General features: G+C 37.6%; 1 protein-coding gene across 1 annotated transcript in view; it reads left to right on the top strand.

Annotated features, from left to right (window-relative positions):
- The window catches only part of LOC131144788 (C2 domain-containing protein At1g53590-like), a 41,090-nt gene that overhangs the window by 793 nt on the left and 12,609 nt on the right, over window positions 1-27,688 (top strand). Inside the window, exons 4-10 of the mRNA XM_058093649.1 lie at window positions 389-463; window positions 628-771; window positions 1,405-1,500; window positions 1,631-1,759; window positions 13,913-14,065; window positions 14,146-14,187; window positions 14,407-14,455. Coding sequence (XP_057949632.1) covers window positions 389-463; window positions 628-771; window positions 1,405-1,500; window positions 1,631-1,759; window positions 13,913-14,065; window positions 14,146-14,187; window positions 14,407-14,455 — 688 coding nt within the window. The remainder of the gene's footprint in view (window positions 1-388; window positions 464-627; window positions 772-1,404; window positions 1,501-1,630; window positions 1,760-13,912; window positions 14,066-14,145; window positions 14,188-14,406; window positions 14,456-27,688) is intronic.

Below are 27,688 nucleotides of genomic sequence, written 5' to 3' on the forward strand. Positions count from 1 at the left end.
AATTAAAAGTCGTGAGTCTTGGACTACCTTTTACTAATGCAACGACTACTTTGTTGAGTTTGTTAACTTTCCTTTTTTGGGGTCTTCTCGGCAATTGAATGGAGGATTAAAGGGTAGTAAATGTCGCCTTGCTGGGAAAATTCAGAAAGGGAATTTGATTTGAATGACTTCAACGGGGAAAGTGAAACAAAGAATTTGCTTTGAAAATGGAATATTTTTTTTTTTCGGGTTGAGACTCTAGCTCTCTAGTAAGCTTTTTAAAAGATTTCTGTTGTCCAGTTTTATAGGAGATGTACTTTTGATGTTTGTCATGAACTGTCTCTCTTTCTCTGTCTCTTGATGAATGTTGTCTCTTTTGATCTGCATCTTTTTTTTCTTTCTACTAAAGGTTCATGAGCGGTATAGTATGAGATTGCGAAGGAAGTTACAGTTTGAGGAAAGAAGGTCAGCTAACCAAAGAAGGGTAATTTTCTGCTTTATTATATGATGGTTTACTTTGATGAAGATCTCATTTTTTGTTTGTTTAATCGCATCATTCTTATTCTGAGACTAATTCAGTATCCTTGAATTAATTTATAACTTATTGAAGTCCTTAAATGATTTAGTAATGTTCTTTTGTTCATGCAGGTGCTTTCCGATTCTGAAACTGTGCGGTGGTTGAACCATGCAGTTGAAAAGATGTGGCTTGTATGCATGGAACACATTGTTTCGCAGAAAATTCTTCTCTCCATTATACCATGGTTCTTAGAAAAGTACAAACCATGGACTGCTGTAAGGATCTGCCTTCTGAATAATTTGTATACTTCATGCTATTACTTTTAGATATTACAATAGAACTCTAATTTTCTCACTTCTTTGACTTGTTCTGGGCTAAACTGCTTTCCTGAAGATCATCTTAAAATTCACGGGTCACGATTACGGGTACCGAGATTCCATTTTGCTGCTACTCTTAGTGCCTCAATGTTCAGGGCTACCCAAATTACATCTGAAATTTCAATCTAGTGGCAACATCTTTTTAGATCCTATTGTGCTGCACTATCACACCTGCACATGCATTTGCATATATATATATATATATATATATATACATACACACACACATGCATTGTGTGATTGATTATGGACTTTCAATTGAACTGATTTTTTTTTCACCAGGCTTTAATTTTCGTAGTTTTGCAAAACCACTACACCTTATTGTAATTTGTAATTTAATTTTTCAGTTCGAGAGTAGTTAACTGTGTGGGAATATAGCTGCCCTTTTATGGTTTTGACAATTATTAATTACGCATTCAAAAATGTTGGTGGTGCACCTACTTTTATGTATTTGCAAGGAACTAGTTCTGTATTTTGTATATTGGTTTTGTTTCATAGATTCACTTTGTGATTAATTCGATATCCCTTCAGAGGAAAGCAGTGGTTCAGCACTTGTACATGGGAAGAAACCCCCCAATGTTCACAGAAATGAGGGTTCTTCGTCAGTCCACAGACGATGATCACTTGGTGCGTATCATGCACCTGCATGGTGTAACCCCTGTATTGTGGTTTTAAATGTTCTAGCTACAATACACATATAGTTTAATATGCACATAGTTTCTTGCAAAAATTATATTCTTCTGTTCAATATGTGCAGGTTCTGGAGTTGGGAATGAATTTTCTCACAGGAGATGATATGAGTGCAATACTAGCTGTGAAACTAAGAAAAAGGTTGGGAGGAATGTGGGCAAAATTACATATAACGGGCATGCATGTTGAAGGGAAGGTACAAACACTGAAATGACCCCAATTGTATTTTGATAACAGAATTTGAAAAGAAAATATGAGTTTATTATCTAAAATTCATCAAATGCTGTTGTGTCTTGGATCTTATGAATATGGAACTGAAGGGTTGGGGTGGGGGGAGGTGTAGAGATGGGGTTTAGGAAGCTCCATAGTTTGAATTAAGTACCCAAAGAGAAAAAATTGTACTTTCGCAACCTGTATTAAGCCCAAAAATAGCGAATAAATTGAACTTTTTGTCTCTTTATATTTTTTAGATTGAAGTTTAACCTCATATTGATGTTAAAACTTGATATACATTATTGACCCACAACTTGATAGCTTAAGCTTTTAAGGTTTTCTAATATTGTGACAGTTGGGGTAAAACTTGTCAAATATTTATGATATGAATCCTTATTGATTATTTGTTGGGGCGTCCCCTACGAACGGCATGTTGCACTAATACCACCTAGGGTTGTGTAACATGGTATTGTAATTAGTTCCTATACGTTCCCTAAAAGTTTCCCATTGTTTATCTCTCTATATGCAACCAAGCTACATGTGTGGGGTTAAAACTTGATATACATTATTGGTCCACACTGTAATAGCTTAAGCCTTTAGGTGAAATTGTTGCTTAACAATTGAATACCTGAAGAATGGAACACATAACATTAGCATGGCAATCTATTGGTCGGCTGCTTTTGGCATGTGATTGTTAGGATGGGTTTTCTGATACATGATCTCATGTTTAATGTGAAAATTCTTACCTGTGATCTTAGCTCTCTCTCTCTCTCTCTCTCTCTCCCTCCCTCCTCACTCTTGGAGAAAGGTCCTTGGTTTGTTGGGGGGGGGGGGGTGATGGAAAACCACTTTGAATTCAAATGAAAATTGGCCACGAACACCATACAATACACAAGTTACTTGTACGCCCAAAATTAAAATAAATCAAGTAAGTAGAAAATAACCTTAAAGTATCTAAAATCGAAAATACCCTATATATTAACTAAAAATCCTAAATTATCTAGATTTACCAAGTTAAAACACAATCCTTAATTTTTAAATCTTCAAGAGAAATACATTTGCTCCAAAATTATTTGCTAGTGATCCTCCATCACCTAGGAAGGTTGTCACAAATTGGTTGCTCACTCTTACCTTTTCTTGGTCATCAAATGTATATGTTTGTCTATGGGTGCATTTGTTCGTGTATAATATAAAGATTTTGAGTTTTTATTTCCAGTACTTGTTGTTAGAGGACTAAGCAAAGATTTCCAAGTCAGAAGGTGTTTCATTCCAATTTCTTGTACATGACTAGGTTGGTCTAAGGCTATCAAGATCTATTTGATTGGCTTAGGTCTAAACACTTGTTCCAATTTGGGTCATGTGACAACAAAAGGAAAGAAGTATGAGTTCTCTATTGTGGAACTCAATGGAACCTAGATTGCACGTATGTGCATGCATGTGGATGTATGCAAGGAGATCTAGGATTATCTCAAGCTTTTAAGTCCAATAACATTACACGTATGTATGATGTATCCCTAGAGTACTTTCAATTACAACGAGGAGACAAGAGTGTCTAGAGCACTTTGCAGAGATGAAGCACATTCACGAGGAACTTAACATCGTGCAACATGTAATAGCCAATGTGATATACAGTAGCAAGAGGAGCAGATGACAATTCTTCGGGTTCTAGCAGGTTTGGTACATCCTTGGTAGTGCAGAGTTTCCATCCTTTGCCGTTGTTTATTCTTGCATTCTTTGTGCTTCCTCCAACATACATTCCTTTGCATTTCAACCTTTTGCTCTGAGAAGACTGCTTTCATTACAGAAGGTGATTTTGGTTTTCAACCAAGCACTTATGGAAGTTCTCAAGGTGGTTTAGGTGATCATGGTGGAAGGGAAGGATGTGGTAGAGGCCTCCGTCGCAAGTGCACTTATTGTGGGCAAGGAGGTCATATGATTGAGCAATGTTGGGATCTTCATGGTGAATAGCTAAACATCACCAATGCAGCCACCATAGATTCTACACTCTTGGCTCAAGTGGGAGCTCTATATTAGAGGAAGTGTATTCCAAGTTCCAATGAAGCATCCCAACAAGCTGCTCTTCTCATTGCATATCTTGCTCACACTTGTAACCTTATAGATTGCCCATCTAGTATTTCTTGCACTAGCCTTTGGATTATAGATTCAAGCGTTATGACACTGATGCTGGTTTGAGATGTTCTTTGGGGAGTTTGTGGAGGTCTATTGCTCAAATTTATTCTCTTTTGATCCTACACACTAAATTTGAGGTGGAGAGGGGTTCCTGAATTTGTTTTTCTGGAAAGAACCATGGCTAGGGAATGTTTTTTTTTCCACATCTTTTCCTCGTCTCTTTAGGTTGTGCTTTGAGTTCAATAGAGTTATATTTTTTCTTTTTTTGTTGATGTGAGTAGCTTATAGCAGAATGATTTGAATTGTCCTCTCTTTTGAGAAGGTCTTTCATTATATAGGGCCATAGGCAAGAATGCCATTTATACAAGGAAACTGAAATCTGCACATGCTGATAACTTAGAGTGATCTTAGGAAGCTATATATGGTAAGCCAGCTAATTTACATAGAGTGATTTTAGGAAGCTATACATGGTAAGCTAAATCTCCTCTCCTATTTATGAAAGTATATACAACCTAGATTAATAGCTATTAACAAGGCATAATTTATGGCCTTTTATTGACATTTCCCCTCAAATTGATGCGGGTTATCCATAAGCATCAATTAGTTTGTAAGAGAATTATGCCGTTGCCGTGTGAGAGCCTTGGTGAAAATATCTGCCACTTGAAGATTGCTAGACACATGAGGAAGAGAGATAGTCTGAGCTTCAAATTCCTCACGAATGAAGTGGCAATCAACCTTGATATGTTTAGTGAGTTCATGGAAGATGGGATTTGCTGAAATGTGAATGGCATTAGCATTATCTGCGTGAAGAGAAGTAGGACCACTTGGAGAGAAGCCAAGTTCAGCCAATAGCTCTCGGAGCCATTGTATCTTAGCGCAAGCTTGGGACATGGCCCTATATTCAGACTTTGTAGAGGACTTAGAAACACGGTCCTATTTCTTGCTTTTCCAAGAAATAAGAGCCAAACCAAGAAACATACATCAACCCGTAGTAGAACGTTGAGTGTCACTGCATCCGGCATAATCAACATCACTATATGCTACAAGATCAAGTGAAGTACCAGCAGGATAGAAAAGTCCCCGCAAAGCTGTGCCATGGACATAGCGAATGATTTGTCGAACTGCAGCCATATGAAGGTGCTGAGGAGAAGCCTTGAACTGACTTACCTGTTGGCATGGTCTTAAATTTCCATGAAATTGTCGAAATTTCTGTCAAAATTTTCGATTTTCATCACCCTCGAAATCGAAATGGCAGTCGATTTCCGTCTTGCATAATTTCCATTGAAATATCAATGAATCATCCGAAAATTATCTAAATCTCGAAATTTTAGCAAAACTTGTCGAAATTTTAACTATACGATGAAATTTCGTCAGAATTCAAATGAGAAATTTAGGAGTGAAGTGAAATTTCTATCTTAATTTCTTTTATTTGTTTTATTGAAACAAAAGATCATTACAAGTGCTTCTTGAAATTATATGAAAAAAATAAACTTACAGTAATATTTTATTTAACCATTCATGTCTAAATTTTCATTATTTGTATAATAAATAATATTTAAATGATTCATGAATTCCATTTGTATTAACTGAATATGTTTACTGTATATTACACATATGTTTGATGCACATACTATTTTACAACTTTTCCACCTTATACAAAACATAGATGTATTTAATTTGTAATATATTAGTCCTAAAACTTATATTATTATGTTTGTTAACCATTTCTAAAGTTTCACTATGAATTCCATGCTTTACTACAAATTTCCGTTATTTTTTTCAAATCGAAATTGAAATTTCCGTACTGTTGGAGCTTTGAAATTTGAGTCGAAATCAAAATTTAAGACCTTGCCTGTTGGACTGCATAAGAAATATCAGGTCTAGTATGTAAGATAGACCGAGCTGCCAACCAGCATACGATAGGCTACAGGGTCTGATAACAAGTCACCCTCTTCTTTGGGCAGCTTGAGATTAAGTTCCATGGGAGTATCAAGAGGGGTAGAGTCCTGGAGACCAGCAGCAGCCACCAAATCCTGGGCATACTTGTGCTGTGACAGAAAAATACCATGTGAGCCAGTAGTAATTTCTAGACCAAGAAAATACATAAGAGATCCCAGATCCTTCATGTGAAAAGAATCTTGTAAATACTGCTTTAATTGGGGGATCAGAATCAAATCAGTACCCGTGATGACTATGTCGTCAACATACACCAAGAGAATGACAACACCAATCTCAGTTTTGCAAAGAAACAAAGATGAATCATACTTGCTTTTGAGAAAAGCAAACTTAAGTAGGGTAGAAGTAAATTTCTCATACCATGCACGAGGGGCCCGTTTGAGACCATACAAGGAGCGACACAACTTGCACACTGCCGGAGTAAGGGTGGAAAGTAAACCTGCAGGAGGATGCATATAAACTTATTCCTTGAGATCCCCATGAAGAAAGGTGTTCTTCACATCCATTTGGTGCAAACCCTAATTTTGAGAAGCGGCAATAGCCAAAATTGTGTAAATGGTGGTTATTTGGGCCACCGGAGCAAAAGTTTCCTCGAAATTTACTCCATATTCTTGATTATTTCCAAGAGCTACTAAGCGGGCTTTATACCTGTCCAAACTACCATCAGACTTAACCTTAATAGAATAGACCCACTTACATCCAAGTGGAGTCACGCCTGCCGGACGATCCACCACTTCCCAAGTCATATTAGCCTCAAGAGCACATAGTTCCTCCTGCATAGCCTGCTGCCAGCATTTCTCTTTGACTGCCTGTGAGTAACCAGTAAGAATAGCAATAGAAGATAGAGTGGCAGATAGTGCAGAAGTAATAGTACCTGCATACGTGACGGGAATCCATAATGGTCAGGAGGACCGGATACTCTAGAGGAGCGGTGCAAAGGAGCAGATGGCAAGACAGGAGCAGAAGGGGGCAGGACTTGAGGTCTCCTCTTGTATACCATGCCTGGCTGGAACCTTTCAACATGAGTACTAGGAGCACTAAAAGTGTCATCAAAAGAAGGCAAGAAAGCAATGGAAGACACCGGTGAGGAAGACATAGGAAAGAACCATTCATTTCAAAAAAGAGCACATTCCTTGAAACACGTACCCGATTAGAGTTTGGATCATAGCATAAATAACCCTTTTTGTGTGACTATCCAAAGAAGGCACAACGGATGGATTGGGCAGAAAGCTTGTTTATGTCCGGCGGAGGAAGATGCATAAAGCATACAGACCCAAAAATGTGAAGATTTGTATAGGTAGGATTGTGATGATAAAGCCTGAAATATGGAGACTCGAAATCCAAAACTTGGGAAGGAAGTCTATTTATAAGAAAGGTTGCTGTGGTAAGTGCTTCTAGCCAAAACGTAGGAGGAACCAAAGACTCAATTAGCATGGTCCGGTCAACATCTAAAAGATGGCGATTCTTTCGTTCAGCTACTCCATTTTGTTGTGGAGTATATGGACAAGAAAGTTGAGAGATAATACCTTTAGATTGCAAGAAAGATTGGAACTCATGACACATATATACCCCACCCGAGTCGGACTGAAGAATTTTAACAGCAGCTGAAAATTGAGTGTCAACAAGAGCTAAGAACAGTTTGAACATACGAAATACTTCTGATTTGTGCCGCAACATGTGTATCTGCTATAGTCATCGATAAATGTCACAAAATATTTGTATTGGGCATGAGAAATAATAGGACCAATACCCCAGACATCACTATGAATGATCTCAAAACTGTGGGTGGCTCTACTTCCTTCAGAAGGTAAGGGTAAAGTCTTACTTTTGCCAAGTTTACAAGTTGCACAATTAGGAAACATAGTGGAAGAAGAATGCTCTTTATTATTCAATAGACCAGATTTCAACAAATAAGGTAGAACCCTAGTACTAGGATGACCAAAGCGCTTATGCCAGATTTCATTTGACACTCTAGACTTATTACAAAGTAAAGACAGTACAGGGAAAGAAGGTAAGCTTCGTGGAACAGGTAGTTGTAGTGAAAAGAGACATCCATGCTTAGGCCCCTTCGCTATCAACTGCCCTGACATCTGATCCTGCCCAACACAATCACCATGAGTAAAATGTACATCATAATTTTGGTCCACAAGCTGGCCAACAGAAACCAAATTCACAGAGATATTAGGTGATACAAGAACATCCTTAAAGGAAGAAGATACATCACCAACTGCCACAATGGGTAGAGCACTACCATTGGCTGTTTGCATATGTGAAGAGCCACAATATTCTCTGACATTACTTAAACCTTGGAGAGAATTAGTCATATGATTAGAAGCACCTGAGTCTAAGATTTAAGAGGGAGATGAAGAACCAGTACCTTGAAGACGCAATGCTGCAAATGCAGTCACAATCATTTCTTGCACTGTTTCTTGAGTTAGAAAAGGTGCTGGAGGCTGTAAAGCAACAGCAGAAGTTGCAGCAGTAGCAGCGGGCATAGCTGGCTCTAAGTCACCAGTAACAACAGCATGATTGACCTTATGGGAGCGTGAAGGACGAATAGTACAGTCCTTAATAATGTGCTCTGGCTGCTTGCAGTAATTACAAAATTTCTGAGGGTAGTTAGGGGCAATATGGCCATATTTCTTGCAGCTATAGTGGTGCTCATGTCATGACCCTTCCCCTTGCCGTGAGCAGCACAGGCAACTGAGACAGTATTAGAAGCAACACGAGACTGCTCCATAATATTCTGAGTATTGATGTGTTGTTCCTCACGCAAGAGTTCTCCAAAACAGGCCTCCAAAGTCGGAACAGGATCTCTATTTACTAGAGAGGCACGAATAGATTCAATGTCAGGCCTCAATTTCATTAGAAATTGGTCTCTTTGTCTGGTTTTGTGTACGTGTTGTACTGTTGCCAATCCTGCCTCCAATCCTTTTGCAGAGACCGTGGCTGTAACAAGGTCGGAATAATTATTCCACAAAATCAGAAAACCAGAGTAGTAGTCTTGAATTGATAGATCCCCTTGAGTATAGTTAGCAATGGCCAACTCAAGCTGGAAGCGCCTCGCATTGTTGTCTTGGTTATAGACTTGCTTGAGATAATTCCACATAGCCTTTGCAGACCTATGGGGACGCAGAGAAAGAATCAGATGTGGCTCCATAGAACCAAGAATCCAGGACATGATTTGATTATCTTTGGCATCCCTAGCTGCTTTGTCAGCCACTGACCTTTCCGCAGTAGGGCCCCCTTTGCTGCTGCCATCTAGATGTCCCCACAGCTCTTTACCCTTGAGAAAGGTCTACAATCGAAACTCCCAAGCAGCATAATTTTTGCCAGTGAATCTGACAAACATTATCTGACTTCTCCATAAGTACTGAGGCTATGACTGAGAAAACTAGGACTGAGATTTCTTAGAGAATAGCTCTGATACCATAACAGAATGGTTCGAATTGTCCTCTCTTTTGAGAAGGTCTTTCATTATATAGGAAAGACTGCCAGTTTCAAGGAAACTTAAATATGTACATGCTAATTACAGAGATTGATCTTAGGAAGCTATATATGGTAAGCCAGCTAATTTACATAGAGTGATTTTAAGAAGCTATACATGGTAAGCTAAATCTCCTCCTATTTATGAAAGTATATACAGCTAATCTCCTCTCCTATTTATGAAAGTATATACAGCCTAGATTAATAGCTATTAACAAGGCATAATTTGTGGCCTTCTATTGACAGATCATTGGCCTCTTGAAATCTCCATCTAAGGAGACTTTTCAATGATAAGAAGATGGTGGAGTTGTCTTAGTTTTTGTGTAGATCTGAGAGGGAGGGAGGCTTGGGTTTTGGTGACTTGGTGCACAAAAACATTTCTTTGGTGGAAATGGTTATAGCATTTTCCTTTAGAACTAATTCTCTTTGGCGTAGCCGTATAAGGTCATTTGCGCTAGATGGTCTACTACAAAATGGCGGGATGCTAAAGTGGGATTTAAAATTACTTATTTGAGTCCTTGGAAGTTTGTGTCTCAAATTTATCATCATTTTCTTCCAAGTCTAGTATATGGTGAGTAATGGGGTGAGCATTCCATTTTGGGAGGACCTTTGGGTTTAGGGGGGGAATGCCATTGGCCCTTGCATACCCTTGTCTCTTTCAGCTATCAAATTTTCATGATACCCCGATTTTTTTGCTTTTCTTCTTTTGCCAGAGGATGAGCGTTCTTGGGACTTCCGTTTTGGGGGAAATCTTAATAAGAGAGAAATTAATGAGTTGGATCTTTTGACCAACTTGCTCAACTTTTTTCATGTTCTTTTGAGGATGATTAAAGGGTTTGGAGCTTAGATCCTTTTTGGGAAATTTTCTTGTTAATCCTTTTTTCCTATCTAACTCGTGATCCTAATTTAGACCCTTCTGCATTGCCTTCTCTGATTAAGAAATCTGAAGTTCCCTGAAAAACAAAAGTGTTTAGTTGGACCATGATACTTGAGAAAATCAACTCCAATGATTTGCTTTAGAAGAGAAGACCCAAAAAGGCCTTGCATGATGTTTGTGCCCTTTGTTTGAAGAGTGAAGAGACTTGCTCACGTTTGTTTCTTCATTGCCCCTTCCCTTTGGTTGTTTGGATCAAATTATTTTGTATATTTAGTGATAATTGGGATTGTCCCTCCAAAATTGAAGCCTTCTTTTTTTGTACTATTATATTTAGGAGATTTTGCAAGGGATAGGAAAGCTTTGATGCAGTGCACTGTTGTGACTATAATAATTTGGTGTGTTTGGTTGGAGAGAAATGCTAGAATCTTTAAAAGTGTCGCTACTACTAACTATTTGCTTGGGAGTAGAGTGGTTTATCTTGCGTCTTTGTGGGTGTCGGCAAGTCGTTTTTTTTGTTATGTTTGTTTGGAAGACTTACAGAGGGATTCGTTGGTTCTGCTTTATTGAGCTGCTTTCTGCTTTTTCTGTGGTCTTGTAGCTGGTTTTTCTTGTTGTAAAAGGAGGATTTCTTATTCATCTTGTTTTTCCTTTGTTCTTTTTGTGTTGTATATTATTTTCTCTTCTAATAGAATTCTTTGTTTACCAAAATAATAACAATAATTATTAAAAAATAAACCTGATAAACATAGGAAATAGTATTTTAGTCCTAAATTCACTTCTCTTATGTATTTCTATAAAATTTCTAGTCAATTATCCTTGTTTCTAGTTGTGGTGACATTCTCTCTTTTCCCTGTATTTTGCAGTCATCTTTATCATACGTGCTTAAATTTCCCCTGAGTTTGTTTTTTGTCAAAGTTTTGTAACTGCTTCCTCACTATCTTTCCTTCTCATTGCGGAGGAGTAGAAGATTAGTGGATTAGTGGATGGTTTGAGAATGATGGACTGTGTTACTTTAATGATGGTGGTGGTAGCTCCAACTCTTTTTATTCATTTTCACAGCATCTTCATTTTCCTCTCATAGTGTTTTCAAAACTGGCATGCTTGTTTGTGTCATCCATTTCTTTAAAATTTACAATAAATCTTTCTTTTTTTCAAATCTGTTTATCATGTTGAGTGTTCAACTTGCCAGGTAGCAAAGGACAGTAGATCTTCTTCCCATATAGGATTGGGTCTTCTAGTTTGTCCTTGTTTTATCGTGTTCATTGAGATTTCTGGGGTGTCTGTACACAGTCAAGAACTTGACTCGTCATAGGTATCTTGTGTCCTTTGTGGATGATTGTTCTTGTATAACCTGGTTATATCTGTTAAACTAGAATTTTTTAATGCATTGATCCAATTTTGTTAAACTTGAATTTCTTAATGCATTGATCCGATCTTGTGGAGAAACAAATTGATTTGGCATTGGCATTTAGATGTTCCTGTTTGACAAAGCCCTTGAGTTAATTTAAAATCTAATTTCGTATTTTTGCTTGGAAAAGGAATTGCTCATCAAGACATTGTGTGCATACTCCTTAGCAAAATTCAGTAGCTGAACGGAAAAATAGACAGGACACAGTGCTCTCCTTGCTTTTCAATATGCATGTTCCGCCTCCTGTTTTTTTGGGTGTGCATGCTTTCTTTATCAGGACAAGCTGTGTCCTCATGTAGTTAAATCTGTTGGGCACTCTTGATTCAATAGTCTTGAACACCAAAAAGCTTTAAGTGTTTTGATCATTTAACTTCTAGCAGGGCCAATGCGACCTTTTTTGAGAGGACACGCAGGCATACTGAGATGCAGTTCATTAGATTTCAGATGTCTCAGAAAATCTCTTGTTAAGGGTTTGGTATACAGGTGTAGCTGAAACTTTGATCTTGTTGAATACTTTGATGCAGATTGGTTGGTTCTGTTGATGATACTGGTTCTGTCGATGATAAAAGCTCTAACTTTTGATATCGTACGTTTGTGGGTGGTTTGTCTGTTATCTGGCATAGGAAAAAATATATTACAGTAACGAGATCAAGTGCTGCTGGAACGGAGTATCAAGTTACGGGGCTATGGCATATGTAATCATTTAGTATGGCTTAAGTCTTTATGTCAGTGGTGTTTTGTTGGTAACAAAGCCTATGGATTTATTTTGTGAACATCAGGCTGCCATCTGCATTGCTTGCAACTAGCAATCTTGTGTTTCATGAGAGGACAAAGTACATTGAAGTTGATTACCACTCTGAGGCATTTTGTGATGAAAAAATTGTGGCTACTCCCCTTGTGAAGTTTTCCCTTCATCCATGAGATGTATTCACAAAGGCTTTATTTAAACTGACCTTGTCTGTCATAATGTATTATTTTTGTTAGATTATCAATTTACCTAAAAGCTTAAGCTGTTAGGTTGTGGGCCAACAGTGTATATTAAACTTTAGCACTCCTCTGCGCGTGCAGCTCGATCGCATGTTTGCTCAATTGAACATGGAGAGATAAACACACTATAATAACACCCATCATAGGGAATACAATAAGTTTTTAAATTTCGCACAATAAATGTGGGCAATAAGACTACAACCCAGTACCTCCTTGTAACCAGCTCTGATACCATGTTAGATAACCACTTTACCTAAAAGCTTAAGCTGTTAGGTTGTGAGCCAACAATGTATATCAAGCTTTAATGATTTTAATTAATTAGGCGAGTCTGAGAGTCACATCATGAATTCAATCTGTTCTCTGATGGGCAGTTCTTTCCCTTTTCATGAATCCATTTCAACCTTTCATTTTTTTTTTTTTACTTTTTTATTCCTTGCTTTAGAGGGCAGGCCTTGGGTCAACGGTAAGGTTTCTCCTTTGTGACTGGTTGGTCACGGGTTCGAGTCCAAGGAAATAGCCTCGCAGCATAAAAAACAGGGGCAAGACTGTGTACACTGTGATGACCCTCTGCGTTCGCAAAGCATTGAGCCTTGTGGCCCTTGGATGCCCTTTCTATTTTTATTTCTTGATTTATTTTATGTATTATTATTATTTTTTTACTGGAGAATGCCAAATTCTCCCTATTCCATTTTCTTTTCTCTTTTTCTGATATAAGGGGATAACGGAGGATAATATCTGGTGCTTGGAGCACAAGACGATGCTTCTAGTCTAATATTCATTATTCACAATGTCATTGGTTCGTTAACTGTTGGCACGTTAGTTTCAGTTGATGAAATGCAGGAAGTTTTTGTTTGTTTAAGTTTAAAGTATTTTTGAGTTAGCTATTCTACATTATAACAAAGAAAAATGAAATTTCTCTCTCCACGTTGAAAAAACAGATCCATATTATTTTGTTTTTGTTTTTTTAAAATTTTATCATAGAGTTTTTGAAATCTTATCTAACCTAATTCATCCCTTGTGTTTTATCATCCATTTGAAATGATTTCATTCTTTCCATTCTCAGTGGTAGTTGATGTTTGGTTTCTTGCATCACAAGAATTTTAGAAGTGATATCATTCATAAACCTGTCCTTTCAATTTGAAAATATTCTGAGTTTTAGCTTGTGCTTGTTAAGCCAGGGAAAAGAAACAGAATGATCCATTTAAATTCATTTTATCAGATGTTAATAGGAGCTATCTTTTTCTTATGTAAGAGTTAAAACACAGTTTTTTTCTTTTTAAAATCTTGTCTAGGTCTTGATTGGCATAAAGTTCCTTCGCAAGTGGCCTTTCCTTGGCCGTTTACGGGTATGCTTTGTTGAGCCGCCATACTTTCAGATGACTGTGAAACCTATCTCAACTCATGGTATTGATGTTACAGAACTTCCAGGGATTGCTGGATGGCTAGTAAGCATAGTTTGTATTTTCTCCACTTTAATTTTGAATCTCTTTCTCTCTCTCACTGTGTATCTCTTATTCATGATCAGGATAAGCTTCTAAGTGTTGCATTTGAGCAGACATTAGTTGAGGTTAAGTTCTTTAGACTCTGATACCTAACCCGATTATCATTCCTTCAGAATTTCCTTTGGCTATTGGTTTTTCATTTTCTTGTTCTTCTTAGCCCATTGCGTGTTTCCATTTCACTGAAATTTAAATATGCATGTTGTGTTTGCTTCTCATGGGTTATAAATATCTGTCATGTTTCTTTGTTGATTTTTTCGAGATCTAAATGTTGAAAATATTTGCAGCCCAATATGTTGGTTGTTGATGTGGAGAAATTTGCTTCACCAGGGCAAGGTAATTTACCGCAAATATGTATTTTATTCGTAGTCCTGTTGAAATTTTGAAAATGTTGTTCAATGCCTTTTGGTCTTAGTTAAAATATTTTCGTAATTAGATTTTTATTTTTATTTTTATTTCTTTTTATTTTGATAATCAAGGAAATCTATTTAGAAACAAAGAAGGAACAAAAAAGGAGGACAAGATATACTCCCAAAGGAAGCAAAATCAAAATGAAGATTAAAGATTTACAAATTGCAAAGAAAAGGATGCCAACCCTTTGCATATCAACGAAGGGCACTTCTTAGTAACACCACTAGGATATGATGAAAGAGGTCAAGAAAAACATAACTTTACTTGCTAATACACTGGATGGAATAGCTTGCTCGTTAAAGATTCTAGCATTATTTCCAACTCAATGCACCACACATTTGTGAAAGGAGCACACTTCCATAGGATATTCTCTGCCTTAACCATGGTCTTAAATTTCCACGAAACTGTCGAAATTTCTGATTTCCGTCACCTTCGAAATCGAAATGGCAGTCAATTTCCATCTTGCATAATTACCATCGAAATCTCAATGAATCATCCGAAATTTATCGAAACCTCGAAATTTTAGCGAAATTGGTCGAAATTTATCGAAACCTCAAGAGTGAAGTGAAATTTCTCTTTTAATTTATTTTATTGAAACAAAAGGTTATCACAAGTGCTTTTGAAATTATATGAAGAAATAATCTTAGAGTAATATTTTATTTAACCATTCATGTCTAAATTATCAATATTTGTATAATAAATAATATTTAAATGATTTATGAATTTCATTTGCATTAACTGAATGTGTTTAATGTACATTATCTTACAAACATGTTTGATACACATACTATTTTACAACTTTTCCACCTCATACAAAACATAGATGTATTGAATTTGTAATATATTAGTCTTAAAACTTATATTTTTATGTTTGTTAACCATTTCTAAAGTTTCACAAAGAATTTCATGCTTTACTACTAGTTTCCGTTATTTTTTCAAATCGAAATCGAAATCGACATCGAAATCAAAATTTCCGTACTTTTGGAGCTTCGAAATTTGAGTCGAAATCGAAATTTAAGACCTTGGCCTTAACTACTATTAAAGTGCTTTAAATTTTGAAGAAGGAAGTCTTTCAAGGGAGAAGGGCAAGCCCCTTTTTCCCAAAAAGCTCCAAAATAACTTATTCCAAGCACACAAAGATAGAGGATAGTGCCTGAAGATGCAAGCATTTGTCTCACCAAAGAACTCCAAGCAATAATGCTGTCTGGAGATAAAGATTCATTGGATCATATTTTCTATAGCAAGCAATCCATTGGATTTAATCTTTTTTTGATAAAAAAATAAGAGATTTTATTAAAGAGAACAGGAAGCAAAAAAATGAGCATAACAAACCCTCGTTAGAAAATGATGGGAAAAAAAAAACAACCAAAAAACTCAAAACAGCACTTCCCGCTAATCATGCTGCAGGTCTGAAAAAGAGACTCCTCTGAAATAACCTGCTGCACAAGCCTGCAAAGAGCCTATATCCTAAAGCATGGACAAAGCCATCCTCTTTCCTGTGTAATATACAAGCACTCCGCTCCAACCAAAGCCCCCACAAAATAGCAAAAGAAGTCGCAAATCTCCACAAAGCTGACCTGTCTTTACCCCCTCCCAAACCTAAAATTGAGATAGCGAAAAAATCATTTACCATCTTTGGACACAACCGCTTTTGTCTAAATAGGCCAAATAGATTATTCCGTGCCCTTCATGAAATGGAGCAATGAAGGAATAAGTGAGATACAGATCGTGAACAATCAAAACATAGAAAACACACATCTGGAGATAAACCTTAAATGCCTCCTACTCTGCAGCTGTTAGTTTTAACTCCATTAAGAACAACTAACCAAATAAAAGCTTTGAAGGGACTTCTGCCTTCCAGATAGAACAATAAAGCAGGAAGGACATGCTTTTTTATGGATCAAATGCTCAAAAAAGACTCAAAAGCACTCCCCTGAAAAATCAAGAATTCACTATTGATAATACCTTGTACAGGAAGGAAACTAAACTCCAACAAACATAATAAGAAGGTGAACTCCAGCGTCTCCATATCATTAAGAACCCTATGAAAATGAAAATTGCAAAGAGAATTCATCCCCCTTGGAAATAAAGAATGAAGAAATAGATTCTGTTAGAAAAGATAGGCTATTTTAGTAACTATGTGGTGTTAGTAGGGGTATTTTGTCTTTCAAAATATAAGAGGGCAGACCTGGAGCTGGACCTAAGGCTCCAGGAACTGCTGCCTCTTTTATCTTGATTTCTTCTTCTTTTCTTTTTCTCTCCTCCATCTCTAACTTTACAACATGGTATCAGAGTGTTAATCTCCTCTAAACTTGATTTATTTGACTTTTATTTTCTTGACACTCTTTTTTGTTTTTTTCCTTGTCTTCCCCCAATCAGCTCTCAACTTGACTTTCTAGTTGGTTTGAGAGACTTTTGGGACACTTTTCATCTGGGTTTTGCTGTGCAGCATCCTTGGTAGGATCAAGGTCTTAAATTTCGATTTCGACTCAAATTTCGAAGCTCCAAAAGTACGAAAATTTTGATTTCAATTTGATTTCGAGGGTGATGGAAATCGAAAATTTCGACGGAAATTTCGACAATTTCATGGAAATTTAAGACCATGGGTAGGATGCTGTGTGTTCGTGGTGATTTGCTGAGGTGAAGTGAGTTATGCTGTGATTCTGGTATACAGCTGTTGCTTTGTTTCTGTCACTCGTTGGTTGGGACGTGATGATGCTGCATGTTTTTGATTGATTGCCTGCAATCTTGTATCGGTTGCTGGTGGATTGGTGTTCAGTGACTCTCTTTCCTGTTCTTGCCAGCTCCCACTTCTAGTTGCTGTCAGCCATCACACCTATAGCTGCTGTGCTGCCAGGTTGTTTATCAAGTGCCTGGGTGGTTGTGGTCTGCCCACTTCTGCTTGATCAATTAATTCCTCGTAGGACATTGTAACTTATGTTCCTGGTCAGAGCAGCCTCTTTGAAGTTCTGAAGTTTGTCTCTGTGCTTGTGTGTGCTGTTGCTGCTGCCTGATTTCGCATTGTTGCTGTGTTGTTCAATCCTGATATTGGTCAGTGCTCATTGCAGCGTCTTGGGGGTGGTTTTGATGGTCCAACCCCACAGAGAGAGTTCTGATTCATATTGTTAAAGATACGATCATAGCCATCAAATTGGTAGGATCCTCCAATTGTAGTCATAAGCCTCTCAAGCAGTGCATGCCTTTGTTAATGTGAATGGGAAGTCCAAGTATTTGCTGCATTCTCCTCCGTTTCCAAACTCCAAGGATGATTAAGATTGAATGAAAGAGAATGACATATTGCTTTTGTGGTGTGGGATAGCATGGAGCCACGAATTGTTGTGAATGTGATGTTTCATGTAACAGCCAAGACCATATGGAATGATTTCTGTGAAAGCTTCTTACAAGATAAAAATCAAACTCCCGTTTTTGACCTATATGAGAAGTTTTCAAATATGACCAAGAAGATAGGTCCATTAGCGAATATTATAGGACTTTGAAGGGTATGTGGAAGGAACTCAACATCTATCAACTAGGTGATAGTTCTGACATCGAGATGATTAAGAGGCAAAGAGTAGATTTCTTGGCTGCGAAGTTTTTGGTTGGACTGAGTCCAGAGCTTCAACCCATCTGTGATCAGATTCTTACTAGTGAACCTATACCATCTATGAATGAGGCATATGCTAGAATCAAATGGATCACCAAAAATGGCTCTCAATCTTCTCAGACTTCTCCTTGTGATAGTTCAGCCATGGTTAGCACTATGTTTAACCGTGGTTGAGGAAGTGTTGGAGGACGAGGGCGAAGTTTGGATGGCAATCGTGGCAAAAATAGTGTATCATGGAGTTCGTTGTGGCAATTCTCACATTTACACACATTTGGGCAAGGAAAATTGATCGGTGTTGGGATCTCCAAACAAAACGTGCTTGGGCCAATAAGTCTCTTGCTGGAGGTGGTTCTACTATTGACACTTTAGGTGCACTTGACCACTTTGTTGGAGAGTTGAGTACCCCAAAAGGAGTATAACAATCTTGTTCGCATGGTTGAACAATCTATATTGTAGTTGTTAAAACATGATATACATTATTGGCCCACAACCTAACAGCTTAAGCTTTTAGGTAAAGTGGTAATCTAACATGGTAGTGCTGGTTACCAAGAGGTTTTAGGTTCTAGTCTTGTTGCCTGCATTTGTTGTTTGGTGTTTAAACAAATTATTATGTTCCCTATTATGGGTGCTATTTATCTTGTGTTTATCTCTCCATGTGCTGTTGAGCTACACGTGCGGGGGTGTGTTAGAACTAGATATACATTGTTGGCCCACAACTTAACAACTTAAGCTTTTAAGTAAAGTGATAATCTAACAGTAGTCAATTTAGATACTCCTCCTCACCATTGTTTATTGACTTTGGTGGGTAGTAATTTATTTCAATCCATAAAACCCACTACTTTAAACTCCATTTTTACTCTTTCTAATGGTTTAGTTACACTAGTCTTGAGTTGTGGCAATATTCTTTCCTTTAAGTGCCTAAATTTCCCTTGAACTTGTTAGCAGTTAGTCAAAATTAACTAAATCTCATAATTGTTTTGCGACCTTCTTTCCTTGTCATCATGTTATTTAGAATCTCTAGGCAAAAAAGAGGGCTTAAGATGGATGGTTTGTATTATTTCGATGATGGTGGTGGTAGATTCAATTCTGGTCATACAACTTCTTTAATATTTGCGAATGGTGTTTCTATGGATTAGTGGCATGCTCTAGGTCCTCCATTACTTAAGAAATTACAACAGGTTTCCTATGTTCAAGTTTATATCTTGTTTTGAGTGTTTTATATGTCAATTAAGAAAGCATACTAGGACATCTTTCTGTCTAGAGTTGATTCCCTTAGTAAATCATTGTTTTCTTTTATTCATTTAGATCTTTGAGGTTCGTGTAGAGTTAAGAATTTGACTAGCCATCAATATTTGTGTCTTTTGTGGATGATTTTTTTTTTGTACGACAATCCACTATTTTTTTCAGGTAGACAAACATAAAAATGTGCAGAAAACTTGACCTCAATGAGTTAAGAAGGATAGGAAAGTGAGGGTCACATGCATTGGGTTAATGACCTAGCTCTTGTGACTCATCCTTCTAGCCTCCACTTGCTAGATCATTGACGTTCGACAACAATATTAGCTTCTTCGTAGCTTGGAAGCCTATTCTCTGCCAAAGGGTTGAACACTAGCCTTTTCTTGCTTGCAATATCTTGAAGATGGAACTCTAGCTCTTGCGAACCATCCTCCTAGCCTCTAGTCGTGGAACATCTCAGCCTTTGATCTGTCTCCTTGCCTCAATTCATCAAAAATCTTTGGCTTTGACCTCCTTCCCAGCCTCAAGTTGTTGACTTACTCAATTTCGTAAGATATCTTAGGCTTCGAAAAACTTGCCTAGAGCAGGAGCTTTGTTGGAGCGTTAGTGAGATTCTAGCAAAGGTTTGCAGTTTCTTCTCTCCCAATGGTTCGAAGCCCTAGCTCCCTCACTCTCTCTCAAGCCTGCTGCTTCCCATCCTTCATTCATCTTCGAGCTTAGCTGCTGTCAAACTCAAAGGCCAATAATGACGGGTAAGGAGGAACTCTTGAAGGTTTTTCATGTTTCCTAGCTGCAGCATTAGCATTGTTTAATTTGAAGACATGAGATGGTTCTCTCTCTCTTTCTCGCGAAGGACCTTGAATCACTCTTCTCACTCTCTTGGTCGAGATGTTGTTAGCTAATGATGATGGGGATCTATTTAGTCCAGATCAAAGGGAAAAACTTGAATTTGAGATTGGATAAAGTAGGGGAGGTTGGAGCTTTGTTTGTTCTTGAGAAGAGTTGATAGGGTAATCGGTGTGTTCTATTTTATTTAGTTGTAGCAAATTGTTTCTCGCAAGGATTCTTATCTCTTGCTGGAAATTTAAGCAAGGGTGTTTGCAGACCTCGAGTTCGTTTTGTTGAATATTGGATGGTGATTCATGTGACGAGGGCAAGGAAATTCTTGGAATTAGGGCACGGATGGAGGGGCAAAAGATATTCTATCTTTGTCCCTGCGGGATCCAAAGGTGATAGGTGGTTTAGATTTGGGAAAGAGTTTGATGGTTTGGTGAGCACTTGTTTGTTACACATTGATGGAATTGATTGTTGTTAATGGTTATTTAGTCTTTTAGCATTATTATTATTATTATTATTATGTGCTAGAGTTTTGTTAGTAATAAGTGTGAGTTAGTAAGGGTATTATGGTCATTTTTATTGTACTTACATATATTATAAATAGAGGGAGAGATCTATTTTTGAGTTTAGGTCTTCCATTTTACCCAATTACTCAACATGGTATCAAAGCGTGATCCAAACTAAACCCTACTCTCCTCAGCCGTCGCTGGAAAACACCATTCCCGCGGTTGCCCTTCCTAGATTCACCTCCATCCCATATTATTTCACAAAACCAACCATGCAGCCCCCATGCGCCCCCATGTGTGGGACAAATGCTGGAAAGGCCGATCCCACGCGCTGGTGTGCGAGTGAATTTTGAGCCACATTTTTTTTTTTGTTTTTTCTTCTGCTGTGCTCTGATTCCTTTTCTAGACTATATTATCAAGCTGTTAGATCAGTTTTTTGCTAAAAAATTCAAGCTTTTCCGACTATGCAATCGTGACATTCTGTTAATGTTTGCTCAAGGCTCGTGAAGACTTCTTTGTGAGTTTTTTGGAGCCGTGGCAGCATTCATATGTTCAGTTGTGAGGCTGTGGCAGTGCTATATCCATTGGTGAGTTGTTCACCTCATCTGTGGTAGTGTGGCACCCAAGGAATGGTTGTTTGATGCTTCGTGAAGCTTTTTATCAATTGTTTATGAGTTTGTTGGGTCTGAAACAGTTGGATTTGCTGTGTTTTTTGATTCACTATTCTGATTCCTTCCATATACCAAAATATCAAGCTGTTGGGGGGCATGTGTGTTTTGCTCCAAGATCCAATCTTTGTTGTGGCAATGCACTTATGGTAATTCGTTAGTTGTTGTTCGGTGTTAGTAACGGTCATTGGTGAACTTCTTGGGACAGTGGCAGTGCACATAAGCTGTTCCTTTTTATTTTATTTTATTTTTCCGTGTGAGGCTGTGGCAGTGTTGCTTTCTTGGGGCTGCATTTGAGGTCATTGGTGATTTGTTCATGCTAGTTTCGGTGGTTCATCTCTCCAATTGTTCCAGTGCTGAGTGTTGTTTTCTTGGGGCTGCGTGTGAGTTTTTTGGTGCTATGGAAGCCTTGTACTGATTTATCCGTGGCTTGTTTATGATGGGTCACCTTGTTTGTGGTTGTTCCAATTAATCTTATGATCATTGGTTTGAGTTTGTGAATGTTGGGATGGCGTTTGCAAATCCCAAAAGTATGATTCCTCTGTTAGACATTTGTTTGAGTGAACCGTGTACTGTGACTATATCAGAGGAGGATTATTCCAAGTTTCTACATTATCAATTGTCTCAGCAAGCATCTTATCACATTACTTCTTTTGCCCAAATAGGTAATCCTATAGTCTACATGTCACCTAATATCCTTCCTACTAGTCCTTGAATTATTGATTCTGCTGCCAGTGATCATATAACAGGTGCAACCAACTTCTTCTCTGATCTCTAATATCCTAAAAATCTCTCTCAAGTTAACCTTGTTGATGGGTCTGCTATTGCTGTTAAGGGGATAGGAACAGTAAATCCTACTCCTATCCCTTTCTTCTACTTTATACATTCCTAAATCTCCTTTCAATCTTATGTTAGTTTGTAAGCTTACAAAGTCACTAAATTGTTCCATCACGTTCCTTCCCGATTCTGTGGTTATTCAAGATCTGAAAACAGGAAAGAGAATTGGCACAGGACGTGAGGCTCGTGGACTTTACTTCTTTGAGTAGCCTTCTCCACCCATTGCCTCACATTCGCAGCTACACCACTTCAAATCCATTGTCGTCTTGGTCATTCGTCCTTGGACAAGTTGAAACAGCTAGTTCCTATATTGAGTTTTATGTCTAATCTTGAGTGTGAGTCATGTCAATCGGCCAAGCATCATCATCTTCCCTTTGCTCCTTGGGTTGACAAATGGGTGGTTAGCCCTTTCATGCTTGTCTATTCTTGTCGTGTGACATCAAAGTTGGGGTTTTAGTACTTTGTTACATTTTTTGATTACTACTCTAGGATGACTTGGTTATATTTAATGGAAGATTGCTCCGAGTTATTTGATATCTTTTGTGCTTTCTGTTCCCAAATAAAGACTCAATTTGAAATGCTAGTCAGGATACTTCGTAGTGATTAGGGGTGAGCATAATTTGGTTCGGTTGGTTCGGTTCGGTTAAAAATTTATTCGGTTTGGTTTGGTTTTTATTTTCGTTGAATTTATTTTTTCGATTTGTCAGTTTGGTTTTTGAGTTCAGTTAACCGAAATAACTAAATAGTATAAATTAGTAATAAATAATTATATATATACCATATATTTAAAATATTTTATATAGTATATATATGCTAAAATTTTATATATTATATACATTAAAATTTTATATATATTATATATATATATATTAAAAATTTATATTTTATATACATTAAAATATTAAATCGGTTAAAATTGGTTAATCGATTTAACCGAAATTTGGTTAGTCGGTTTTGAGTTTGATTAATATGAAATTTCGGTTTGGTTCGGTTAATGAGATTTTTTAACCGAGATTTTTCTATTAACTGAATTAACCGAACCAACCGAATGCTCACCCCTAGTAGTGATAATGCTAAGGAGTATTTCAGTGCACAATTCAGTACTTATATGACTAACTCTGGTATGATCCATCAATCCTCTTGTGCCCACACTCTACAATATAATGGAGTTGTAGAACGGAAAAACAGACATATTCTTGAAGTCACTCGTACCCTATTGTATCAAATGAATGTCTCCAAAGTCTTTTGGAGTGATGCTATGCTCACAACTTGCTCCCTCATCAATAAAATGCCATCCTCTATCCTTGGTGGTCAAATTCTATATTCAGTTATCTTTCCTAAGGCTCCTTTGTTCTCCCTTCCTTCTCATATATTTTGTTGTGTGTCCTTTGTCCATTAGTTATCTCCAAGAATGGATAAGTTGGATCCTCGTGCTATCAAATGTATTTTTCTGGTCTATTCCTGTACTCAAAAGGGATATCGATGTTATAATCCTACTTTACATCGATTCTTTGTATTTGCTGATGTCACCTTTTTTGAGTCTATGCCATACTACTTTGATTCCTTGAGTTCTGTTGACCTTGATGAGTCCCTTCCTCTGCCTTGCCTTCCAGATCCAAACCTAGTATTTGTGCCCAATCCTCCTACATCTTCATCCAGTTTTTGTCCTTCTCGTCGTTTGAATCATCCCAATTTGCAGGTATACACACAGTGACTCAAGGGGGAAGTGCCTCTTCCTGCTTCTACTACTGTTCCTCTAGTTCCCTTGTCGGATGATCTTATTTCTCGTGATGTTGATCCTCCAATTGCTGTTCGAAAAGGTAAACACACTTGTACCTAACATCCAATCTCTAATTTTGTTTGTTATGATTTCTTGTCACCCTCGTATTTCTGTTTTGTTAGTTCTTTGTCTTCTGTTGCTCTTCCAAGATCTATTTCTAAAGCCCTATCCCATTCTGGGTGGAGGACGACAACGTTTGAAGAGATGAGTGCACTACAAGATAATGATACATGGGATTTGGTTACCTCTTTCTCGTGATAAGTTCGTGGTTGGTTGTTGCTGGGTGTATAATGTGAAAGTCAATCCTGATGGTTTCGTGGCTCGTTTGAAGGCCCACCTTGTTGCTAAGGGGATACTCAGGTGTATGGTATGGATTATTCTGACACATTCTCCTCGGTTGTTAAATTTATCTGTGTTAAATTTATCTTAACAAGTTTGTTAATTTCTTTAGCCACCACTTGTCATTGGCCTCTACATCAGTTAGATGTGAAGAATGCTTTCCTACATGGTGATCTTCATGAGGAGGTATAAATGGAGCAACCTTCTGGGTTTGTTGCTCAGGAGGAGTTAGACTTAGTTTGTCGGCTCAATAAGTCATTGTATGGATTAAAAAAATCTTTAAGAGCATGGTTTGGCCGTTTTAGTGCTGTAGTACTTGAATTTGGCCTTCATCGGTGTGCAGTAGATCACTTTGTATTTTATTGTCATACTCCATCTTGCAATATTTTGCTTATAGTATATGTGGATGACATTGTGACTACTGATGATGATGATCGTGGCATCCAAGACATAAAGATTTTTCTACAGAGTAAGTTTCAGACCAAAGACTTGGGACCATTGAAGTACTTCTTGGGTATAGAAGTATCGAGATCTCGTTCGGGAATTGTCTTGTCACAGAGCAAGTATGTTCTTGATCTTTTAGATGAGACGGGGCTGTTGGGATCCAAACCTATTGATATACCTGTGGATCCCAATAGTAAGTTAATGCCAAATATGGGTGATTTGTTGCTTAATCTAGGTTAGTATCGGAGACTTGTAGGAAAGTTGAACTATCTCACAATCACTTGACCAAATATATCCTTCGCCACAATTGTTGTGAGTCACTTTCTCGATTCCCCGAGAATAAGTCACTCGGATGTATTGATTCGCATTTTGAGATATCTCAAAGGTGCGCTGGGGAGAGGTCTCTTATATCAGAGGATCGGGGTCACACTTATATTTAGGAATATATAGATGCAGATTGGGCCAGATCACCATCCGATCGAAGATCCACAACTGGGTGTTGTATCTTTGTTGGTGGTAATTTGGTGTCTTGGAAAAGTAAGAAACAAACTGTGGTTGCTAGGTCAAGTGCTGAGTCAGAGTATAGGGCTATGGCACACACTACATGTGAACTTGTTTGGCTGAAGAACATGTTGAAAGAACTAGATTTTCGACATTCTCAGCCTATGGAGTTGATGTGTGATAATTGAACTGCTATTTATATTGTCTCCAACCTTGTCTTCCATGAGCAGACAAAGCACATAGAAGTTGATTGCCACTTTATTTGAGAGAAACTTGTACAGAAGCTCATTATGACCACTCATGTGAAATTTGAGTTTTAGCTTGCTGATTTGTTCATTAAAGCTTTGGGAGGTGCTTGTGTGAAATTCATTTGTAACAAGCTAGAAGCATATGATATATATGTTCTATCTCAAGGGGGAGCGTTAATGGTTATTTAGTCTTTTAGTATTATTATTATTATTAATATGTGTTAGAGTTTTGTTAGTAATAAGTGTGAGTTAGTAAGGGTATTATGGTCCCATTGTGCTTACATATATTATAAATAGAGGGAGAGATCTATCATTGAGTTTAGGTCTTCCATTTTACCCAATTACTCAACAATGGTAAAAGGAGGAATGAATGTTTATGATTCCTGCGATAATCTCGAGGACCTAGATGGATTGGAGGAGGTTTCTATTTTTGAAGACAATGGATTGGTAATAACATGTAGTGCAATAATGGAATTTTACCTACACCAATGGTGGTGATTTCTAGGAAGGATTGAGAGCCTAAGAGATATAGGATAAAGTGGATCTAAAAATGTGTGATGCTGGAGGAATGGAAGTGTGTTTTGTTGGGGGTAAGTACAAAGAAAATAAGGGTCAAAGGGAGCTAGAAAATCTTAAGCGCTCGGTGAATTATGATGGAAAGGGATTGAAAAAGGGTTTTCTTGATTAATTGCTATTTTTGCTTTATTGTTTTATCTTTGTTTTTATTGTTTTTATTTTTGTTGGAAGGGGAGCTCAGGCGCAATGGTAAGGTTGTCGCTGGGTTCAAGGTGTGGAAACAGCCTCTTGCAAAAATGTAAGGTAAGGCTGCGTACTATAGATCCATTGTGGTCTGCCCCTTCACTAGACCCGCATATGTGAGAGCTTTGTGCACTGGGCTGCCCTTATTTTTTGTATTTTTTGTTTCATTTTTTTGGGACAGATTTCTTGTCCCCTTCTCATTGTAACTTCTCTTTCTCAATCTAGTACAATCTTTTTATTATCATTTTTTTTTTGGTATGACTTGGATCTATGTATAAAAAGATAGGTCTGAATTTCTTAACATATTTTCTCAATTTTACGAGGAAATAAAAACCAAGTTTGGCGTTATCATTACCATATATTACATAAAACCGAGCCCTTATTTGAGCTAGAAGGCACAAAAAGATATTAAACAACCCATAACAACAACCAAGTCATTATAATGTAGTCATCAACAAATGTAACAAAATATCAAAACGCCAATTTTTTGAAGTGACATGACTAGGACCCCAAGCATCGAATGATTGTTAGATTACCACTTTACCTAAAAGCTTAAGCTGTTAGGTTGTGGACCAACAATGTATCTCAAGCTTGAACACTTCCCTACACGTGCAGCTGGATAGCACTTGGAGAGATAAATGCAAAAGACATACAATCATTATAGGGAACATAATAATTTTTTAAACACCACACATTAAATTTAGGCAACAAGACTAGAACCTAGGACCTCTTGGTAACCAACTTTGATACTAGGAGGAAGATCCACCAAGTCCTATGTCTCTTGAGTGGTCAAAGGCATCAATTCGACATCCATTTCGTGCTTCCACCTAGGATTAGTAAGGGCTTCAACATGTGATGAAGGAACAAAAACTGAGGAGATGGACAAGGCAAAAGAACGCATAGGACTAGGAAGGTGAAGAAATGAAACACAATGAGCAATAGGATAAACAACTATGGGTTGTTGAGTACATGTTCGAGTACCTTTTCAGTGAGCAATGAGAAAATCCAAGTCACACTGATCTCTAGAACCATAAGTTGGAACAACGATGGGCGGAAGAGGTGGCTGCGTGGTGGTAGTCATGTTTGTGCTTGCTTTCCGTTGTTCATAAACTATAAATTATTTCTCTAGATCAGTATTTGCTGGATTTGGAAGAGTAGAAGATTTTGGGAGAAGAATAATAGTAGGAATAGGAGGATAAACACAGATATGGGGGATCATAAATCGTTGGTGGACTCAAAATAGATTCATTTAAGGAGGACCTTGAACTAGATAAATAAGGTGTTCCCTCAAAATAGGTGACACGCACTAACATATTTCTTGAGAGTGGGGATCATAACATCTATAACCTTTTTGAGTTCTTGAGTACCCAACAAAGACGCATTTAACAACATGAGGAGA

The sequence above is a fragment of the Malania oleifera genome, chromosome 12 (assembly GCF_029873635.1).
Source record: "Malania oleifera isolate guangnan ecotype guangnan chromosome 12, ASM2987363v1, whole genome shotgun sequence".
NCBI classification, from domain to species: Eukaryota; Viridiplantae; Streptophyta; class Magnoliopsida; order Santalales; family Ximeniaceae; genus Malania; species Malania oleifera.